General features: G+C 34.0%; 1 protein-coding gene across 1 annotated transcript in view; it reads right to left on the bottom strand.

Annotated features, from left to right (window-relative positions):
- LOC138310461 (uncharacterized) overlaps positions 1–17,120 on the bottom strand; it is a 32,636-nt gene extending 15,516 nt beyond the window's left edge. The window contains exons 1-17 of the mRNA XM_069251688.1: positions 16,960–17,120; positions 14,317–14,564; positions 13,411–13,624; positions 12,932–12,988; positions 11,903–12,031; positions 9,936–9,989; positions 9,122–9,239; positions 7,944–8,107; positions 7,218–7,306; positions 6,779–6,923; positions 6,175–6,335; positions 4,793–4,881; positions 4,204–4,334; positions 3,526–3,660; positions 1,359–1,445; positions 994–1,063; positions 299–441 (exon numbers count right to left, since the gene is read on the bottom strand). Of these exons, the coding sequence (XP_069107789.1) occupies positions 299–441; positions 994–1,063; positions 1,359–1,445; positions 3,526–3,660; positions 4,204–4,334; positions 4,793–4,881; positions 6,175–6,335; positions 6,779–6,923; positions 7,218–7,306; positions 7,944–8,107; positions 9,122–9,239; positions 9,936–9,989; positions 11,903–12,031; positions 12,932–12,988; positions 13,411–13,624; positions 14,317–14,504 (1,974 nt within the window). The 5' untranslated portion in view covers positions 14,505–14,564; positions 16,960–17,120. The remainder of the gene's footprint in view (positions 1–298; positions 442–993; positions 1,064–1,358; positions 1,446–3,525; positions 3,661–4,203; positions 4,335–4,792; positions 4,882–6,174; positions 6,336–6,778; positions 6,924–7,217; positions 7,307–7,943; positions 8,108–9,121; positions 9,240–9,935; positions 9,990–11,902; positions 12,032–12,931; positions 12,989–13,410; positions 13,625–14,316; positions 14,565–16,959) is intronic.
- Between the last annotated feature and the right edge of the window lie 4,691 nt (positions 17,121–21,811).

The following is a 21,811-nucleotide window of genomic DNA, read 5'->3' as shown; positions in this document are numbered from 1 at the left end:
AACTTGTCATCGATGATTGACTTTGTCCAATCCTGCTACATATAAAACCCAGATACCATAAACATGGACCATTTCAACCAAGCAACCTTTTCTTGACAAAATCCTTCAGTGGGTCTAGAGTCTTAAAATGCCATGAAGACCAACTTCAAGTCTAATCTTCGAGAACAAGATGTAAATGCAAAAACATAACTGTGTCTTTGATGACCATTCATATCCTATAAGAAAATTGAATGAATCTTGTGTCCAACATAAAAGTCATTGTATACTGTTTGGATTCTTATATCAAACAAGTAATTACCTGCATGAATTCAAACACCATTTTTTTGTAGCCTGGTCCGTCCAGATAGTAGCCGTAGGCATAAGAACATTTCAGCACACGGCGAGCTTTCAGTAACTGTTCAACAGCCTCCTCCACAAATTTGGTCTCTGCATTGGCTGTGGCTGCAGAAATAAACATTACATTAGCAGAATCTTTAGTATTCATGCATGTGTGGAAATTTCTTGTATTTTGGATAAAGTGATATCTTTTTGGTTAATGAATGGGAATAATTCATGTACCATGTGATACCTGATAATGTTTGTGCGGGATTATTATTTCTATTGGTGATGGATTATGTTATATCACTAAAGATACTAGTCCCGCACAAATGTTATCGGGTATCACATAATACACGAATTATTCCCATAATGACTATTTATGGTATGAAGCATGAAGGTGTAGGTTTGGATTTATGATACTTAACTCCATACAGTAAAACATAGTTGGAACAACATGCCTACAGCAAATTCATGGTTACAATGTAGTAATTTTTATTTCCCGTCAAAGTTCCTCTAGCAAGACTGTAATATGATTGTATAAAACAAACAAAACAATTGACATGGTCCACAGAGATTCAGTATAACTGTGTTTTATTGCTAATCATTACTAACAACATCACAGGAATTTTCTCATGTAAAATTAAACAATTCAGACATAATTTGTTGCCATCTTACCAGGATCTGTCACAGCTTCAGCTAATTTCATCATCTTGGTCTTTGTAGAACTAGTTAGCGGCTCTTCAAACTAAAAAAAATTCAATTGTTGATGTTACTTACTAATTTGTTCCACTGTACTTAGTGCTATATCCAGGAAGTCTAAAATTTGCCAAAACTTAAAAATTATATTTAATATTTCTTTTTAGTTAATAAGGGCAAGTCGAATGTAATAAATTGGAAAACACAATATATCTATTTAGAGGGAAAATATTTTCAAACAACTTTGGAATTCATTGTTGAATCTAGAGGTTCTTCACTCACTCATACAGGGTTTCTTTTAATCGAAATAGGTCTGAATTAATTAATATTAATAAAATCTTTACCTTGTAACTGTTTTCATGGTTCTTAAAGCGAGTATAGTAATGAACAAACTTGTTAAGTTCCTGCATTCGTTTGTTCCTTTCTTCCGCCTGTAATATAAAAGTGTTTTTTTGTTAGTACTACTTATCAAATATAAATAAATACATAACTCAACTGGCCGTACTTCTAATAGTCAGGTAAAAAAGCTGTGACTAACACTCTGGATAGCATGCAGGGGTGTACAATTCCACTAGCCCGACGTCCGGGGCTAGTGAATTTCAGGTCAGGGCTAGTGGCTTCACGATCATTACTAGCCCGTGGGCTAGTGGAAATTTCCTGATAAAAATCTATCTTTACATTGAAATTTAGTTGTAAATCAGCAGTTTAGCCTTTTATTGCTGTACTAGCAGTAAATGTGTGGTCAAAACTGAAGCGAAAATATCATGAATGTAGTTTTACAACCTCAGATGGTTCCCAAACGTAAATAACATTTTTCATCTAGGTGCATCAAACGCTTTGTTATGTAATTGGTGAAAGTTAAGCGCTTGAGTGACCCAGATGGCCATGTGTTTGCCGATGTTGTTGACAGACAGGGAACGGGAAAATCTAGATTTCTAGACTCTAGATAAAAATTAATTATGAAGTGACTGTTATATTATTTAGCATCACTATCATTTTAGTGTTATAAATTTGAGTATATGAGGGTTGGATTCAGAAAGTACTACTGCTGTGAGATGGATAGAGGATCGTTTTGAAGTATGAAATAATGGTAATTTTTAGTCCTGTGCACTTGCAGATCTATACATATATAGGTATGCTTAGTTAATTGACACAAATAAATTCACTAAATGTTTTTCAAAATAACTTAAATAGAATTGAAATCTTGTAAATGAAAATTAGCAGTGCAATTTAATAATCATTTACAAAATATTTTATTGTAAATTGTCAAATTGAATTTGTGTACAGTTCTTGGAAATAATTTATATGAAATTATGGAATTGGCAACATTTTATTCAAATCTCATGCAAATGTTACTAGATAAAATGGAGGTTTTTTTTTAATATTCATAAAAATCATGGAAAATAAGTAAGATCAGTAAAAAGTAATTTTACATCAAGATTTTGTTACAAAAATTTCATGAACTGTACTATTTACTAAATTCTAATAAGTTCATCTTACATATAAAATGAAAACAGCAGATATTTAATACTGATTGTATTCATGTTATGTTTCCTTGCTTAGCTTTAATATCAAAGTTAAACTTTAATAGATATACTGATTATGTTTTCTTTCTTTACATCTAATGATAGTTTTAAAGCAAATATTTGAGTGATATAAGAACTATAATTTCAAATCTGAAATATTTTGCATGCGATGGCATTGTTGCATTATCAATATCGACTCAATAATGTTTTCACTATTATATGAATACCTGGTTCCTGTGAAACAATCTGTGTGATATCTTTATTAGCAGATATGGTATTTAACACACTGTTTAGACATGTATTTGTTCTGTACAGGTTTGTACAAAATCCAGATAGAGTAAAATGTGCATATGAAAATGAACGAAAAATAGGGCTAGTAGAATTCTGATCAGGGCTAGTGAAAAATTGTTGCTACTAGCCCTTGGGCTAGTGCAAAATTTTTGGAATTGTACACCCCTGGCATGGTTCCACAAATGTCAGATATAGACGTTACTGCCAATCAAATCTTAGCAAATATTAATCAATTGAACTTTGCACATAATTTTATAATACTGAACAGTTGCACCTTTACATTTTATAAAGAGTTATCTCCCTTCCATTAATATTAAGCAAAATTTTCTGACTTATCTCACTTTCATTTATATCAACATTCTCCCATATATCAGAGTAGGTTAGAACTAGGACAGGAAAGGATGGAAACCCTAACGTGTGTCCTCCCCAATTCTCGGACAGGAAAGGATGGAAACAATAACGTATGTCCTCACAAATCATCATAAAATTGTTACCAAAATCAGATATAAAGTCAAACCTGTTTATGAAGACCATCCTGGAAAACCACAGGCTGAATTGTGTTAAAATTGTCATCTGGGACCCCAGATAGTGGTCTTATTAAGCAGGTGGATTTTATACTCAGGTGGTCACTTAGGTAGGTTTTAATGTACTAGGAAAGGTCAGATAGTAAGATAAGATTATAGCAATTACTTACATCTGATTGGGCAAGGTTAGCGTTGTCTTCTACGATTTTTGACACTTCGTATCGATTACACTTGAAATAACCTCCAGTACTAGAGTTATGTCTCTTCCATTGGTCTAGACAGACCCAGCAAAAGTCAAACTTACACTGAAACGTTGACGAAAAATACTATTAACAAGAAATCCTTTACTTAATAGGCAATCACAGAGACAAAGATTTTGGTTTTCAATGGCATTACAACAGATGTATTTAGCATGTGAAAATTTGTGGTAATGTGCTAAAGGTTGATTTTTTTTTTGTGGTTTCGTAGGGATATTTCTATGATTCAGAAAACTTGATCCACCGAAAAAATCAATTGGATGAATTATTTATTGTGAAATTTAAGCATAATTTTCTTGTTTTTTGTTCAAATCACCAGAATTCAGACCAGGAAAAATAATGCTAAACAACAAGACGCTTCCATTAAGTTTTAATTATGAGGAAAATCTTTTCTCCAATCAGATAAAAAAGACAGCTTATGAAATTTATGAATCCAAAGAATGGTCATGACTTCTGTTAATTTAAATCATAATGAAATATCTAAATATGATTTATACAAGGAAAAGTCACATTGATGATAAGTCTAAAGGACACATTAGAATTGTTTAAGCAATTCCTCGTGTATTCTGATAAGATGTTACTGTAGTATACCTTAGAACACTTCATATGGTTGCAGCCCTCGTTTTTTTGTATAGGAGATTTACAGTTAGGACAGGGTTTGGAGTTTGTGACCAGCCACAGACAGTTAGCGGCTGACTCAGTGTCCTTCTCTGTACCATCCACTGTAAACATGTAACATTTCATAATGTATCCTTACATTAAATCACTCCAAATATGTACATTTTAGCAGTAATCTTTACAGTTAACCAACTTATTTTTGCAGCAACTTCATTTCCATGTTCTCATGCCTAAGTGTAGTTACTTTCTCAAGGTGATTTAAGTTCACAATTTAGTCATAGTATCTATTCTGCACTTGCAAGTAGGTATTGATTGTAAGGTCATGTGTTTCCGAGAAAACAACATGAATTGTGCTCACAAAATAATGACGTCACAATGGATACCTACGTACAGGCAAGAGAGCTAATGTCATCTGCCATTTGGCAAACTGATATAAAGAAATAAGACTGTTTCATAATCCTGAAGCCTGTTTTGTGGATGTTAACTTCATTTGTTTTGTTTGATTTTACTTATTTTTCTTGGTGTATGAGTAACTTTGTTGTGAATTGTGACCTTGACTTACTTTGTTCAGGTTTGACCTCTGCGATCTTTTTGTACCATTTCGTCCAATTTTCACAGCTACAGGGCTCATGAGCTTCACCACCACAATCCCTAAAATCATCAGAATATTAACCAGGTCAGAAGCAAACCTTGATTCTGGTTAATGCCAAGAAGGGGAGATAGCTATATCTATTCTCAGATATGTAGAATATTCAAGTGAAATTAATATTATTATGCAATATATTTCTTTTAATATAACAATTTGAACCATACCAATAAAACGAAAATCCATTGACTGATAGCACTAATGAACTTTGGAATCAATACAGAGAGATGTTATAGTCTTGCCAAAAAGGGGAGATCATTCTCAGTTTTCAATATGTAAAATATTTTCAGTACTACCTATTAAGCCACAGAATTTATTTCATATATAACATAACAATGAGAAGAAAATGAAATTCATGGGTAGCAGCAATTAATTTTTTGAGTTCTGATAATCAGATATAAAATAATTTTGACTTTTTTTGCATCAAAATATGAATTGCTAATATATCTTTCCAGTGTCTCACTTCTAATTTTGGTATTAAATATATTTTACAGTTTAAATGTTTTCAGTGAAGCTAAATGTTCTGCAATGTAAACTTTCGCAAACAAATTCAAAAATATATCATTATCAGCACTAAAATTTAATTCCTTTCAAGCATTCCGTTGTAATAATCAACCTACAAAACAGTTACTGGATGACAAGTTCAAAAATATCTTCATTTACATAAATTTCTTAATGAAGAAACAAAGACACAATAATAAATCAGGAAGATATTATTTAAAGATGCTCCGTCGTCGACAGAGCATAAATAGCATTCATCATTTGAACAATAATTGGTGTTCAATCTTGTATATATATGTCTAATTAACACAAAAAATAGCATAAATTTTTTTCGAGACGCAATTAATTTTTTTTTTTTATATTTTCAATTTGAAGTAAATTTAGAAGCTCAACTTTTCAATGGTGGTAATGGTTTAAAGTAAGTAACTTTTGTAACTGATGAAAATTACTAAATCGTCTGCTCCTGTTTTTGATAGTGAAAGAAATACCAATTGTCAGCGGTGGAGCATCTTTAAATTAAAGCAGACATTTTCTACCTGGACCCATTGCGTCATTGAATAATACAGAGTTAGCTCCCTTGAAGGCAGGTATCGATTGTTATGTCATTATTTTGTTTATGCAATTTATGTCAATTTTTCCAAAAAGCATGACGATAACAAACAAATGACGTCACAATCAATACCTACACCGCAAGGACAGATAACTGACATATACAATAACTTTAACTATTTGTGTTGAATAGAAAACAGGGTTTTGAGAAATATCTTTGAATTTCTACGAAAACTATCGTAACTTACCAACAAAAATAATGTTTATTTCCACAGTCGACGGCTCGTGATGTATCGGCGGGGAGCTGGCGTGGCGTCTGGTTGTTACCGTCTAGTTCAGGTAATCTGACTGCCCGACCACATCCAGGAAACGGACACCACTTAATGCTGGGGTTACTGTCCACAAACGCCTACAGTAAATGTAATACAGTAGTGTTTCAATGTCTCTGGTTTGATTGGTTTAATGTCCTATTAACAGCCAGGGTCATAAAAGGACATGACAGGTTTAGATAGTGGAGGAAAGCCGGAGTACCCCGAGAAAAACCACTGACCTACAGTCAGTACATGGCAACTGCCCAATGTGAGATTCAAACTCTTGACGAAGAGGTTTCCACTGAATCAGGGTCCAGCACCATAAAATGTTCTCAAGAGATATTTTACTCAAACCTAATATATGTAAAATCATATACTTGATTAAAAAATCTGTCTGAGAATAGTTTTATGGTGCCAGGTCCAGAATTAAAAATTTCTTGCTTCATGGTAATAAGTTTCTACCCATACAAGAATAAAAGTTCAGATAATTATGTGAATCTAATAAAACTGCAATACTTCGTGTCTGACCTAACTGACCTACCTTGATGTCGAACTGAAGGTATCGCCGTGCCATCTCTCTGGAGACGATGTTCTCTATAATTTCTACTGGAACCAACTTTCCGCACTGAAACCCAGGACAGGTAATGTGATGGGCATCGCCTTCCTGGATCTTCAGGTTCAAATACCTAGAAATGGAAGCATTAGGTATTATCATCTCTGCATTATTTGTTTAATTAATTTGTAATTATTAAATATTAATCTTCTAAATGCATAGAAATTCTGGAAAAAAAATATCAATATTTCATAGTCATATTATATTATTTCTTTATGATATGTTTTGGTAGAAAATTCTAAAATGTTCATTGATTTCTTTATAATAAATACATATATGACAAAAAATATCAAATTATCATAATTTTATGTATTAATCTCAAGTTAAATTCAATTATTTATTGATGATCGTATCTGACTACACTCACTCTTTCCAGCAGCAGCGACAGAACTGATGTTTACAGGCCATGTGAACAGGTTCCTCCTCTAGAAGGAACGACTGTGTGCAGATATCGCACTGAAACAATAAGAATGTCCAATCAAATGAGATCTACAACACAACTACTTAAAGCAGAAACTTCATGCTTCTCACACACAATATCCAAAGAGTAATAACCAGATACACTGGTTTAAATTTAGTAATAACTCCATTTATAGGGAACATTGTAAAACCAAATATTGTTTATTCAACTCCCCTTTGTGTCGGGGTTCTGTGTAAGAAACTATAAAATCTGTTGAGTAGTTTAGGAGGAGTTCGCCTGACAAAGTTGTGTCTACAGACAGAAAGACAACCAGATTCCAGTATAATTAAGAATTTCCTTTGCTGCAAGCTCTATTAAAATACAACTTAATACTTGGGTTTTGGAGGGCTTTAAAGACAGGTTTGACTGTCATTATGTGTGAAGGAGCTCAAGGACCATTAAAACCAGGAAAATATTCTATAAGTAAGAATACAGGAAAGAAATTAAAGCGTGATACAGAGGACAAGATAACAAAGTGGAAAGAGGCAGGGAACAATGATGTATTAGCAAAGGAGATTATGGAAGCTTGGAAGTAATCACAACCATTAAGTTATGTGAGGCAGACTTAGTGCACCAAATGGGAGCATGTAAGTTTTTTAATAGGGTTATGTTATGTGAGGCATACAGACTTACCATGGTGTCGGGACTGGGAGGTTCTGAACTGACTGGACTGGTCAAGGACTCCTGGACTTGGGGTTGATCAGAAAACAGACTGGGGGGAGGGGTCACGCCTGACTTCTCACAGCAAGCTAACGGGTCGCTCATCCATGCCTCCAGTAGCATCTCGCGGGACCATTCTGCTCGGGCACAAACAGGGGACATGGGTTAAACACATGCTCAGGACAGGATCATTCCAACAATTGGGATGAATGTCAGGTACCAGGAATTTAATGTCGATCATTTACATATCAGATAGCTCTGGCTGATTTAGAAGCGGAGTTAGAATTGTGTGTACTGGCAGTTAAGGCAGCAGCAACATACCACAATTTACTACCACACCTAATTAAACCATCATTTTTAATTGTATTGCAATTCTTATTCAGAACTTTTCAAACTCAAAGATCACATTTTGAAATTCACTGAACTTGAATAACTAAGGCCCTGTTGATTTCGTGTTATAGTACTTCAAAGGTTAAAGATGCTCCAATGCCAACAGAGCATCATTTTAACAACAATTGGTGTTTAATCATGTATATATATATGTCTAATTGACATCAAAAATATTTCATTTTGCTTTTGGTTCATGCCCATGCGCAATCAGCACTGCATTTCATTTAGGACATAGTGCCACAGAAATTTTTCTGGGATGCAATTGATTATTTTAAATATTTTTATCTTCAAGTAAAATTTGAAGCTCAAACATTTCAGTGGTAGAAATGGTGTAAAGTAAGTAACTTTTGTTACTGAAGAAAAATACTAAATCATCTGCTCCTGTTTTTGATAGAGAAAAATTACCATTTTTCAATGGTGGAGCATCTTTAATCAAATGTAAATTAAAATATTTATATAAATAATGATATTGACTAATTCGTGTGTCATACAATATTAAATAATTATTACAAATTATTAACTGTTCCTTTACAGTTTGTTGCCAACTATATATCTTACATTCACTATGCAACATGTGCAAGCTTGATAATGGGAGCATCAGGTGATCACAAATAAACCTAAAATTCATAAATGTATATGAGACATGGAATAAATCAATTTCATATTTAGTAATGAAAAAGCCTCTGTCCTGTTTCTCCCTACTGTGATATTAACACATGAACTAGTGACATACTTTTGTTATCATTCCCCTAACAGCTTACCATGGTTCCGTAGAAGAGCGTCGGCTGTAAACAATGGCACACTGAGCATGTCAGCAGTCTCCACCAATAACTGGTCCTTAGCTTCCTGGAGATCCTGAGCCCGCAGTCCACTGTACTCCTGTACAAGTAAGTTCATCAATTTTGTACCAAAAAAACTTCAACAGTAACAGTTTGTAGAGGTGTTATTTTTTTGTTACCAATCATGCATGATATGTGAACAAATTTTCCAAGAATACTGTAAACAACCTTATTTTCTAAGCGACTTAATTTATGTTTTCGTTTCTAAGCGACTTAATTATGTTTTCGTTTCTAAGCAAATTAATTTATGTTTTTGTGCCTAGCTCCATTTTCAAGCCAATTTAATTTCAAGCTTTACACTTGTGTGGGTCAACTTTCCTTGTTATTTTCATTTGCTACAATTTTGCTGTAATTTTTTTCCCCATTTTTAACTACCCACAAAAAACATGAAATTCAATCAAAGGAGTTTACAGTGGAGGAAAAAGTGAAATGTTTGATCTGGTTATGATGTTTTGACTGCAGACGAATCAGACATGAAACAACTGTTAAAATCTCAAAATTCTTCAAATCTCTAATCTACTCCCAACAGGCATTACGAAAACACACAAATTTTCATATGGAAAGATTTCTTATTTCAATAGCACAGCTACATTTCTCTCTGACACCAAACTGATAAACAATTTTCCTTTGATGTGGTATATGAATATTTTTGAAAACTGGTATGTAGCAGTCTAACAAATATCCCAAAACAGATGAAGGCAGACATATAATGATATATATCCAAATGGAATCTTACCTCTGAATCCACGACCGGCAACATTTCTGATATCTGATCTTCAGTAGTATCATTCTATAATCAACAATACAACATTATGAGACATTGTATCATATCTACACACACTGATATTTGTAACATGAATACAGTTGAATCATGTTAAACTAACATTTTTTTTTTTAAATATTAAATTATTTGTTAGTCTTTAACAAACTAAACCAATAAACTTAAATGCACATTTTAACAATCATCTGGGTAGATGTGTGTTCACAATGTTTTACTGTATGTGATCCCCCCCCCCCCGAAATTAAGGCTTTTTGAGTTATAATTAATAATAAATATGTTCAATCCTATAAAATCTTTATAGAAATGTGAAGTTTACCTTGCCAACTAGCCGAAACGTCCAAGAAACTTTGAATACTTTTGATAAAACCTCATAATTATATACATGTATTAAGAAGTACAGATACATTTAAGAAGTCATTATATACAGTAAAACCCCGTTATATCGCCACTTCCTGTTTTCCTAGATTTTGGCGATATATCGAGTTTGACGGTATATCGGATTTGTCGTTGAAATCTTAATTAGGCCTAATTATATGTAGTCCTCCGGTGACGTACTGAAAAAGACTTTCTAGTCAGTCTGTGTAATGTACGGTCACTTCGTATTTTGTAATATGAATGGTTCCAAAATCAAAGTAATTTTGATAGTAGTCTTTCGATAAGTTTGGTTTGTTTATTTTTTACGTCCTATTAACAGCCAGGGTCATGTAAGGACGTGCCAGGTTTGTTGGTGGAGGAAAGCCGGAGTACCCGGAGAAAAACCACCGACCAGCGGTCAGTACCTGGCAACTGCCCCACATGGGATTCGAACCCGCATCCCAGAGGTGGAGGGCTTGTGGTAATATGTCGAGACATCTTAACCACTCGGCCACCGCGGCCCTTTCGATAAGTACATCAGCTTTATGTGTGTAAATACGAAAACCGAACTCGTTTGTGTTACCAAGTATCGTGTCGTAATTGCCTGCTAGCTGGGATTTTCTCGGTTACATGATATTTTTATAACGGGAAATCCCACCCGGAAACAAAGAATAGAAGTTCTGAACAAGCGCAGTGCGGTCATGACCTTACTTCCATGCACATGTCTGCGAAAACGGCACTCAGACGACGATTTGATATTACTAATAAATGGCGGATTCTTCTGCACGTACGTAATATTTCTATCGCTCCTGAAATTGCTAGTTGTATTTTTTGGTTCAATATAAACGAACGGCGATATCAGGCGAGAAACAGACTTGTGGGTTCCTTTTTGTCATTAAACAACTAACGTTAATAGTATGTAAAACACATGTACAGAAGTGAGTTTTATTCACCACAACTTGCGACACCTACCTGTAAAACAATAACCAGGGTGTACCCATATTGATAGTTGATTTCACTGTGTACACACGGTCATACAAGTGGCCATAGTGTGTGTAGCTGATTACCTGTCAGTTGAGCACCTTAAGAAAACATGTTTCCCTATCAACAGAATTTGGCGATATTAACAAGGTCATTATAGTGTTATTTTAATCATTTGTTCTGCGAATGTGATGGCGGATGGCGGTAGGCAGGTTTGGCAGTATAACAGGAGTATTTGTATGGAGGGAAATCTGTTCTGAATAAATTCATGGAGATAAGCGGGTTTGGCGGTAAAACGGGTGGCGATATAACAGGGTTTTACTGTACATGCAAGTTGACTCAATAAATTCTTACAGTAAATATGTATATTTAAAGATACCAAAACGATCTAAGTGAAGTAAAATTTACTATTGATTAGTTCCACCTTCCGGTAATTGTGATGTCATATTTTTATGTGACTTTGTAACTTCACAATCACTAGACTATATGTAGGACTAATTGACAGTAAGTCATATTTTACCTGTGTTGTTTTGGTATCTGGAAACCCACGTATTTGGCTTTATCAGAGTAACCTGGTCATAACTTACATCAGAAAACACCATCTTGGATTCCAGGTATGTCGCTATTTCTGTGTGAGAGTTCCTCTCTGCAGAATCACATGGTGTTAACTGGTCTTTGTTTTCCGTGAACAAGGGAGCACCATGTGCCACCAACATCTGAAAATGGAAAAAATGAAATCTAATGTAGATATTTTGTCTTTAAGATTACATACTATAAGCTTTATGTAAAACGTTAGGACACAAATTAAAGGAACCAGAATTATCTGTTTTATAGGAAATGTGTGAATCATTTTAATGAGATAATTAAAGCAACAATAAAATAGCCTTAAGTTGATTTAATACTATAGACAATAGACAATGTTTATTAAACCAATCAAGGTCCCGCACGGGGCATTTACATAAAAAAAATTTATGATTACATAAGTAGACATCATACAGGACAACTTTTAAAGTGAAAACGCACTTATATGACTAAGTGATTTATAACTAGATAACTATAAAGGTTATATAATAGTAGATATACAACCAACAGTAGATAGATAGTTAAAATGTATACAATTTGATAGTTAGCTTCCTAACTGTTAGCGACAACGAGAAGTGGCTGTGTCGTTTCAGTGGGAAATTGAGTTATATAATTACCGAGGAAGGTTCTGTGAAATAAAATCAGACAGAGGCACGAGGATACTCATGTTTTCGTTGTTCATGAGCCATATAAATTGCCATATAAGTTATGTATGAAGTCTTAGAAAATGGAATTGACTGATGATGTAAGATTTACCTTAAATCAGGGACCTAGAAGATGAACCAAAACACATTGCAGGATGTTGGTTCTTAGGAATTTCTTCTTAGGGAGACTTTCCATTTGTTTATTAATGCCGGGAGGTGTGGGGTTGGTTCAGAGTGGGTATGGGTGTTTTTAGATGGATAGGGGTGGGGATGGGGTGTTTTTAGAGGGTATAAGGGTGTGCGATTGGAGCATGGTCTATAAAGATAAATATGATGTATAATATAGAATTCCTTGAACACAATTGTTAGCTGATGATTTTCTGTACATACCTCTACACATCTCTTCAGTCCTGAGGCGGCGGCATAGTGTAGAGCCGTATTCAATTCCTGAAGACACATAAAGACATTTTATTACATCTTCATGATCAGTAGTTTCAGTAGATTTTTTAGGCAAATCGAGAACACTGATTTTCAGATTTTCAGATTTCAACAAAGCACTAGCCAGGAAATATAAATAATTATAGAAAATTTTTACGTTGAATATGATTTTAAAGATGTTTCAACAACTTGGATTTTTATACTTTTTATTTATGAATAAGTATGACTCAGCACAAAGTAGCTGAACTTTTGACAAAAGGGCTAAATCCTCTCAATTTTACTCATTTTGGAATAATTCAAATCAATTCATGACCTCAATATGTCCAGATTTCATAAAGAAATGAACTGATTATTGATTTAAACTAAATACCTTATTAACAAGAAAATCAAATCTGTACAAAACAAATCATCTATCAGTAAATAAGTCCTACCTCATCCTGAGCCGCTAAGTCGATCTTCTCCACCTCTGAGTTCTTCAGTGTAGCACCTCTCCAGTTAAGTAACATCTGTAGACACTCTGCCCGTTTACGTAGTACAGGGTAACACTGAGCGTGGCACGGCTTCTCCATAGAGACACAGTGTAGACATGTCTCTTTACGACCATTAGTCTTGTTGGGGTTCCCTCCTAACTCTCGCAAAAATATCCTGTAATACAAGAGTGCCCTATCTCATATAACATCCTACAATACAAGTTTTATGCCTCTTGTAAAAATATATAACAATACAAATTTTCCCTCAACTCTCTCATTCATAAAAATATTCTACAATTCTAGTTTGCCCTCTCTCGTAACAATATCCTAAACTATCTTTTTTCACCCTCTCATATACAAATTTCCTTTGCTAATCTGCTTCATTCTCATTCATTAAAATACTGTTTTTGTTACTTTTTTGATCATCAAATGAAAAATGACAAAGATTAATCTAACTAGACCTTTCATCAGAACCCAGGATCTTCTAATAATGAAAACAATTGAAATAATTTTAAGAGGTCTAGGACTTTTTACTTCTGGTGAGACCGAGACTCAGAGATTGTCTTAAAGATGATATATAGTGCTTAACCCAAAAAGCGCTCTTGTCCCTATAAACGCCCTTCCCCCTTTTTGAGGGTTTAATTTCACTTACTTTGAATTAAATACAGACTGATACAATGAAATCTGCGTAGGTTTAATTTCTCTATCTAATTTATTTTGCAAATTGTTTAATGTTTCAATAAATATGTGAAATGTAGGTTCAAATTAGATTCTATAATGTGCCTCTTCGTGTTTTCAATTTTAAGCGCCTGGACACTTACTGAGTAGAATATGGTGAGAAAAATCATGAGTAGAAAGTATACATACCGTAACAGACTCTTCATGCCATGCCGTGCTGAATAATGCAATGGCGTTTCATGCTGATGTGAGTCGCCATAAGAACAGTTTGGATCTAGGGCTTTCCGTAACTCGCTATGACTGTTATACAGATTCAGGGCCGCTACCTCATCTCCATTACTAAGGTGTTTTCGGAACTTTGATGATGTGCTTCCCATCGTACTGGCATAAAAACACTATAGCTCTGGGTCCAAATAGCAGGCTTAGAAATTACAAATCTGAAATTGAAAATGATGTTTTGAAATAAACTGCATAGATCTATTAATGAATAAACATCCAACACAAAAAAAATCAATCTGTTTCAATATTCCAAATATTTTGAGTTAGTGTATTGTGCTTAACTGGCAGTATAATGTATGTACATAAATATCTGTATCTGGGGAAAAGGTTACTTTTCATGACCTAGCTCTAACATTGCAAAATGTCAGGGGGGAAAAGGCGCCCTTTGACTTTAACTTGTCTCTTGGCTTGCACATACAGTAAATTGTATGAGTCATTTCACATTATTTTTTTTTGTGTGTGACAAATTATATCATGATCTTATATTATCCTAATATTAGTGATGCTCCACCACTGAGCTTAAATGATACTAATCATCTGAACAATATTTTTTTTTCAAAATGCATTTGATTATTTTCAAGATTTTTATCTTGAAGTACAATTAGAAGCTCAAACTTTTCAGTGGTGGTAATGGTGTAAAGTAAGAATTAAGATTTGTAACTGAGGAAAAGCGCTTATACCTCTAGATCTTCTCCTGGTTTTTGATAGAGAAAAATACTTTTTATCAGCAGTGGAGCATCTTTTAATAAATAATTTTCAACACATGAAATACATTTTGCAAAATATGTACATTGCATCACACCTGCAGGTTTGATTTACATGAACAACTGCTTCACATATAATTTTCATCCTATAATAATAAAAAATAATAATAGATGGGATGTCCGCTGATATCTAGTGGTCATAATTAAGCTGTAGATCTTTCATCTATCCCACTGATTCAAAAGATAGTGAAGCAAAAACTCACTGTCTTTGCAGGTGAATCATCAAAAACATTATATAATACAGGGTTCCCACTATTTTTTAGACCAGAATTCAAAGCTTTTTCAACAATTTTTCAAGGACAGTAAGTGAAATTCAAGTAATATCTTGACACTTTCAGATACCTTTCACAAGTTGTGTCCTTATTTTTTAAGAGTAATGCAACTTGAATGATGCTGACTATATCTATTCCAACATAAAACCACTTTCATTATGAAAGAAAACAATGTATAAACTATATACTAACATTGGTTTGTTTGTGTAGCTTCCTTCATGCCTCTCATGTTAAGAGTTATATAAACAAGCTTATTGCTGATTGGACACAGTTTAATAAATTAAAGCAAGTAATAAAATTCAAGGCTTTATCAAGGTATTTCAATTTTTCCTTGTTTCTCAAGTTTTTTCCCTATCGTGAATTTGTATTTCAATTTCCTACACCTTTTCCAGTTTTCAAGGTTGCGTGGGAACCCTGATTATAACAGCGGTGAGCAGTAACATTTTAAAACTGCCACCAATTGCAAGAAGGTAATTTCACTATACAGCACCTAGGATCGAACAGATTGTTGCATAAATAGTAAATACCCATTAGCTAGTGCACAGAGCATAAAAAAAAGTCAAAAACTTTGTGTCCTGATGATCAAAACCTCAGTAAAGGTGAAACCGATTGGCAATAAAAGATACACCAATGAGATCTCCTTCGCCTGATGTGATTAAACCTACCTATGAAGTCTGTAACAGTTACACATATATAGGCCTAAGCTTTAAGTCACACATGAATTTCATACTGCATAATTCAGAGCCCTGCAGTTTTTTTTCTTCTCTCTTTCCATTGCATATCCATGAAAAACTATAAGCTCTGATATCAGACAGTACACAGTTACACTTAAATAAATACATGTTCCTGATCATTACCAATATGGTATTTCGAAACAGATCCTTTTTTAGAATTATTATTACAAACACCTGACTTCTTATATGTCAAAAAGGCCGAATAACAAATAATGTTCTAGTTTTTTCTCAGAATACACAATGGTCAATTTTAGACTTGAAATTAATCATTTTGTGAGTCTGATGACACAAAATGACATGCAAAAAACAGCGTAAAGAGCACACAATGAAGTGTAGAACTTTAAAGAGACAAAGTTGTCTGAAAACAGCTGATAACTAGCTGGAATATATTTTCTTCAAAATGTCAAATAAATTATAATTTGAATGTGACCGAAACGTCTGGCTTGTGGCGCATGTCATTGTATTTTAATGTCATTCATACATAGATTTCCCATTGTCTGAGTTGACTCACCCAACACGTTTAATAAGTCGACAATCTAACCAGAGAATAAATAATGATCGATAATTTGCTCGTTACAAAATCAATACCGAACCACATCTATACGCCATACCTGTATTGTCCTGTTGGACCCCAGGGCTACCACCGTCTGGTCCGATAGATAATACCTATCACCGTAAACAATACAACCGTCTAGACAAAACCATTCATTCCAGACGGACGGAAAATTTGGGCCACGGGCATAGATATCGAATACCTGTTGTATAAAAACGAATATATATTACCATCTCGCTGAAATATTGTGTATATTCACACGAACTAATGTAGGCAGATCCTAAGTCTTCCATCTCTGCCCGTTTTTCGGTTGTGAAGTCGTCATTCTTTTGACAGAACGGTGTTTTTCTCGTCTGTTTTTGTTAGTCGTGTGGCTAGACGGGAATATAGGTAATTCCCAGAATGCGCCACTGTCTATTTCCTTCCGGAATTCTATTTCCGGTAATATGTAAACACACACAGCTGTTTGCAGCTGTATCCAACATGGTCAGCTACATGATGCACATGTAGGATCGAAACACAGATTTTCCCTCGAAATGTATTTTTTTTTAAATTTTAGAATACCAAAATCGCGGCATAACTATGCACATGCATGTAATCAAACAAAAGGGAACTTTTCCTTGGAAATGTTTTATATTGAATTTTTCGCTTTCTCTGTGTTTTAACGTTAGACACGACGTGTAAGAAAATTAGACACTTGAAAATGAAAATTAAGGGGAAATAAAAGAAAGTAAGAGAAAAAACAACACAAGAAAATAGTTATTTTGATATTTTTTTCCCATATAACTGATGTGATGACACCGTATTTATATACTTTATATACAACAACATAAAAACACACAAACACATTTCAAAAGGAAACATTTATACATATTTATTTTTCTGAAAAAAAATAATTAGACACGAAAGGTCAAATAATGCCGTGTCTGAAACATTTCATCATCCCAAATTTCTGGATTTTTTTTTTTATTTATTATTAATGAAATAATGAACTTTTCCATATAACCATAAATGTATACCGGAATATTTACATCAATATAACATTAAAAAACTGTTTGAAAAAATCTATAAGCTTAAAACCAATAACAATAACAATATATAAATATTTTTTGCATTTATTTTATATCCTATAATCCTTAGGTTTATATTCAGATATAGAATTGTAGTTGCCTCCCTTCCTTCGTCTCGTACATGTAGCCTCTAGAAGTACGGCAGTTATATATTATATAAATAATATTTTACAATAATTATAATTTTCATTTCAATCAACGTATTTTAACTAAACATAACGTGATAGTTTGTATAAAAGATTAAAAATGAAAAAAATAATATTACAAATACACGTGTAATGTTTTGTAGGATGAATATTTTGAAATTTAAAATTAAATTATTTTCCGAGAAAATTATTTTTTTGTATAGATCCCGTGAATGCAATGTGTTGATGTGTGTGAATCTCTGTGTGTTTCGGGAGACTGCGATACATGTTTATTCGTGGTCTGTCTCCTTGTCATAGTTGAACCCTTGCCTTTTTATATTGCTATCTAAATGAAGCATGCCCTACCCGCTCATGCTATACTGACAACGAACCGCGGGCGAACCAGTTGCCCCACTTTTTTATGCTGAGCGCTAAGCAGGATCAGAAACGACCACATTTATAGACTTTGGTGTGGCTCGACCAGGGGGCAGAACCCAGCGCCATCATATAACAGGGGCGGACGATCAACTTTATGCCAAAAGCAAGGCGGTTTCAAGGTCGACATAAGAAAGAAGAAAGTCTGTTAGGAAAACACAACACTATAAAATAAAACAGTCCCAAAACTCTCAAGCATGCACCACACGTAAATATATACATACTTACTTACTTACTTATATATATACACAGGGGCGCAGTCAGAGCACATGGATCTGAGAATTAGTTACAGTTTATATAATTTTGGACCCACCAGAGTGCCCCAAGACCATTTTTAGACGTTTTTGAGGTCTAGTAACTAATTCTCAGATCCAACCACATCTAGACCTCTAAAACGTCTAAAATGGTCTTAGAGCACTCAAGTGGGTCCATTATTTAAACTGTAACCAATTCTCAGATCCATTTGAGTCAGAGTTGAAGCAATTTGGATACAATGTTTATTCCTTGCCGAATCCCCTCCAAAGTTATTTGTCCCGGAACTGTTCAAACAACCCAGGGAATTGGTTCAAATTTTTGCCAATCGACTTTTTATATATTTTACAATGAGGCAGTATCAAGTCTTAAGAAATACTGAATATCAGAATTCCCGTCCCGGCATTTCTGGACACTTTTAGTCTTGTAGGTGAATTCAGAATATAATTCAATACGCTCATTAGCATTTCATATCACAAATATTGTGGGATATCCAACAACAGTGATGATAAATTCAGTAATAATTTCAAATTTGTCTATACATTACACATCGTACGACTGCATTGTTTTACTCATTTACCATTCTTTCTCTCTCTCCCTTCTAACTCTCACCATCAGACAGCGTCTCTCTGGCTACCAGCTCAAACTTGTACCGATTCAGCACCACCCTATCATATTTAAAAAAAAGCAAAACAAAAACCCCGGGTCTCCCATGGAAAAAATCGCTGGTAGCTGTACATTTTTATCCTTTGAGAGGTACCTAGTACATATATTACCATATTAGGGTTCTCCGATCCACCCACCAACGAATGGTACAGACAAACGTAGATGTAAGTGTGGTATTACGTAGTACACCGTATTACTCGACATTTGCACCAGGACAAGCATACGGGAAGGCCAATCAGATCAGGGGGAGCTTTGATTACACATTGGTACGTTATGCACCTGTGTTTGAAAGAAGAAAGGAACATACCACCAGAATTGAGCTTCATTATATATACATGTAGCAACTAAAACCGATCTTTCTAAATATTACTATTAATACCAATTGATACTTTCTTGATCCTTAAATGTAATTTACCATTCACAACATATAATCTGTGTAAAATGTCTTATGATATGGACATACTGGAGCATCCATAATTGTTTAATGAAATTAAATGTATAGCGGTACCATATCGTATGCCTTGCTGATTCCCTGCCGAACCCAGGTACCCCCTCCTTGCTCTAGAGATTAAAAAAATGTACTTGGTAATTACTTGCTTGCGTTCATAAAATGTCATCTGTATTAAAATGGATCATTACAATTCCATTTCTTGACAATTTTAATTTACACTTGTAACATGGTTATCATTCATTTGGCCTTTATATGTAAAATTGTGGAGAAAATCCACGACTCTCGAATATTGCAACACCAGAGTTGCCAAACGTTTTAGATTTAACATATTTTATTGCAAATATATACAAAAGGATTGGGTACAAGTTTTATGCAACTTATATTGCCAGCCTTTCCAAAATACAGAACGAATACAAACATGATATGCAAAGTAATGAAATATAATAAATATGATTTAATAGTAAATAAGAACACTTTGGAGAGAGAGAGAGAGAGAGGGGGGGGGGAAGGAGAAAATACAATGTCCTAAAATTGTAATACTAAATCGACTTAATTAATAAATAATAATTTGCGGCAACAGTTGGACTAATTATCTCGTTCTTTGCCTTCCCTCTAAAAGAATGTCCATCACACTCCTAAAATCTTTCTCCTAGAATGTTGCAATACCATAGTTGCCAAACGTTTGCATATGTACTACATATAGTTATATCAATACACTACAGTTGGATTTACTGTTACATTAGAATGTCATAATAACGCTAACGTATGATATTCAATAGCATTTTAACATATCTACATCAGTATAATGAAGTCAAGAAATGAATCAGCAGGGAATGGTATACTCTGTACTCATTATTTGGAGACATTTTGTGACGATCAGTGTATAACTTTCAGCGGATGCATTCAATTTGTCATTTTCAACAGTTTTAAAATATTTACACTTTTAATCCTCGATTCATGTTTATTTTGATGAAAGTACTTTTACAATTGTTAACAGTGTTTAGCCGAGCCCCTTAATGACATCAACTGTCGATGGGTCGTAAATTAAATCACAAGCAAATAAAACAATAAGCTTTTAGTTTTCTAGCGTGCAAATCACTTTTATTTATGAATTAACTTCTTACAAATTTGCTTCGTGTAATCCATGGCGTCACTACGAAGAACGACGTCATTTTTTGAGTTATGGTCGAATCGCGTAGAAGTAATGTTTGAACAAATAAGTATGAACAATGGAACCGAAGTTTATGGCAGCTGTACATTATTGATTTGACCCCGTATGCCTAATGGGTGTGTGAGGTCGCAGCGAGTACAATGTCGGTCGTCGGTACAACATGATTTTAATGATGGTATTATCGTAAAATGAGTGGTAATTTCCACTATTTAATATGTTACATAGACGAACTTCGCGTATTCAAGGTCCATTCATTATTAAAAGATTTGAGATACAGTGTAACTTGTGACTACAGACCACCACCAAGGGTCAAGAATCACTTTTTAGCTCAGCGGTTGTTGCACATGTCAAAATCTGTTAGAAATACGCCGTTTTAACTGAGACCATTTTAAAAAGTGGTTTAATTAAACAGATCTATATACAGAGGTACTCACTATGTAAGGTTTAGGGTACAGAACTGGAAAATTCACATTATATTTTTTTAATTAAAAATAATCAATTTTCTTTGTTTTACACTAAATTTAATTGTCTGATCGGCTCTATTATTTTTTTCTGTATCTATAGGAAAAATGTCCTAGAATGGCCCAAAAACCCGACGTTATCGTGACGCCATAACAGCGACATTGACATTTGCATATTGATTTGGGAAAGAATAATTCCATGAAAAATCAATGGAATCAAACATTAAATGTCCTTTTTCATTAAGTAATCTCAAAAAAGTAATTATAAACATCGATGTCATTATTGTCTATCATTTCAACGGGTGTTTTTGCGAACTTTTATGAGAATCTGTTACTCATTTTTTTTATTTCATTACACGTTTTTATGTGAAAGGTCATGAAGCGTACATAGAGATCATCCTATTTCACCATGATAATAATATCTCTATTATCGTCAAATTAGTGGCGGTAA

Source organism: Argopecten irradians, chromosome 16 (assembly GCF_041381155.1).
Source record: "Argopecten irradians isolate NY chromosome 16, Ai_NY, whole genome shotgun sequence".
In the NCBI taxonomy this organism is placed as follows: domain Eukaryota; kingdom Metazoa; phylum Mollusca; class Bivalvia; order Pectinida; family Pectinidae; genus Argopecten; species Argopecten irradians.
Note: the sequence above shows the minus strand (reverse complement) of the source record. Positions and strands in the feature narration are given on the sequence as shown.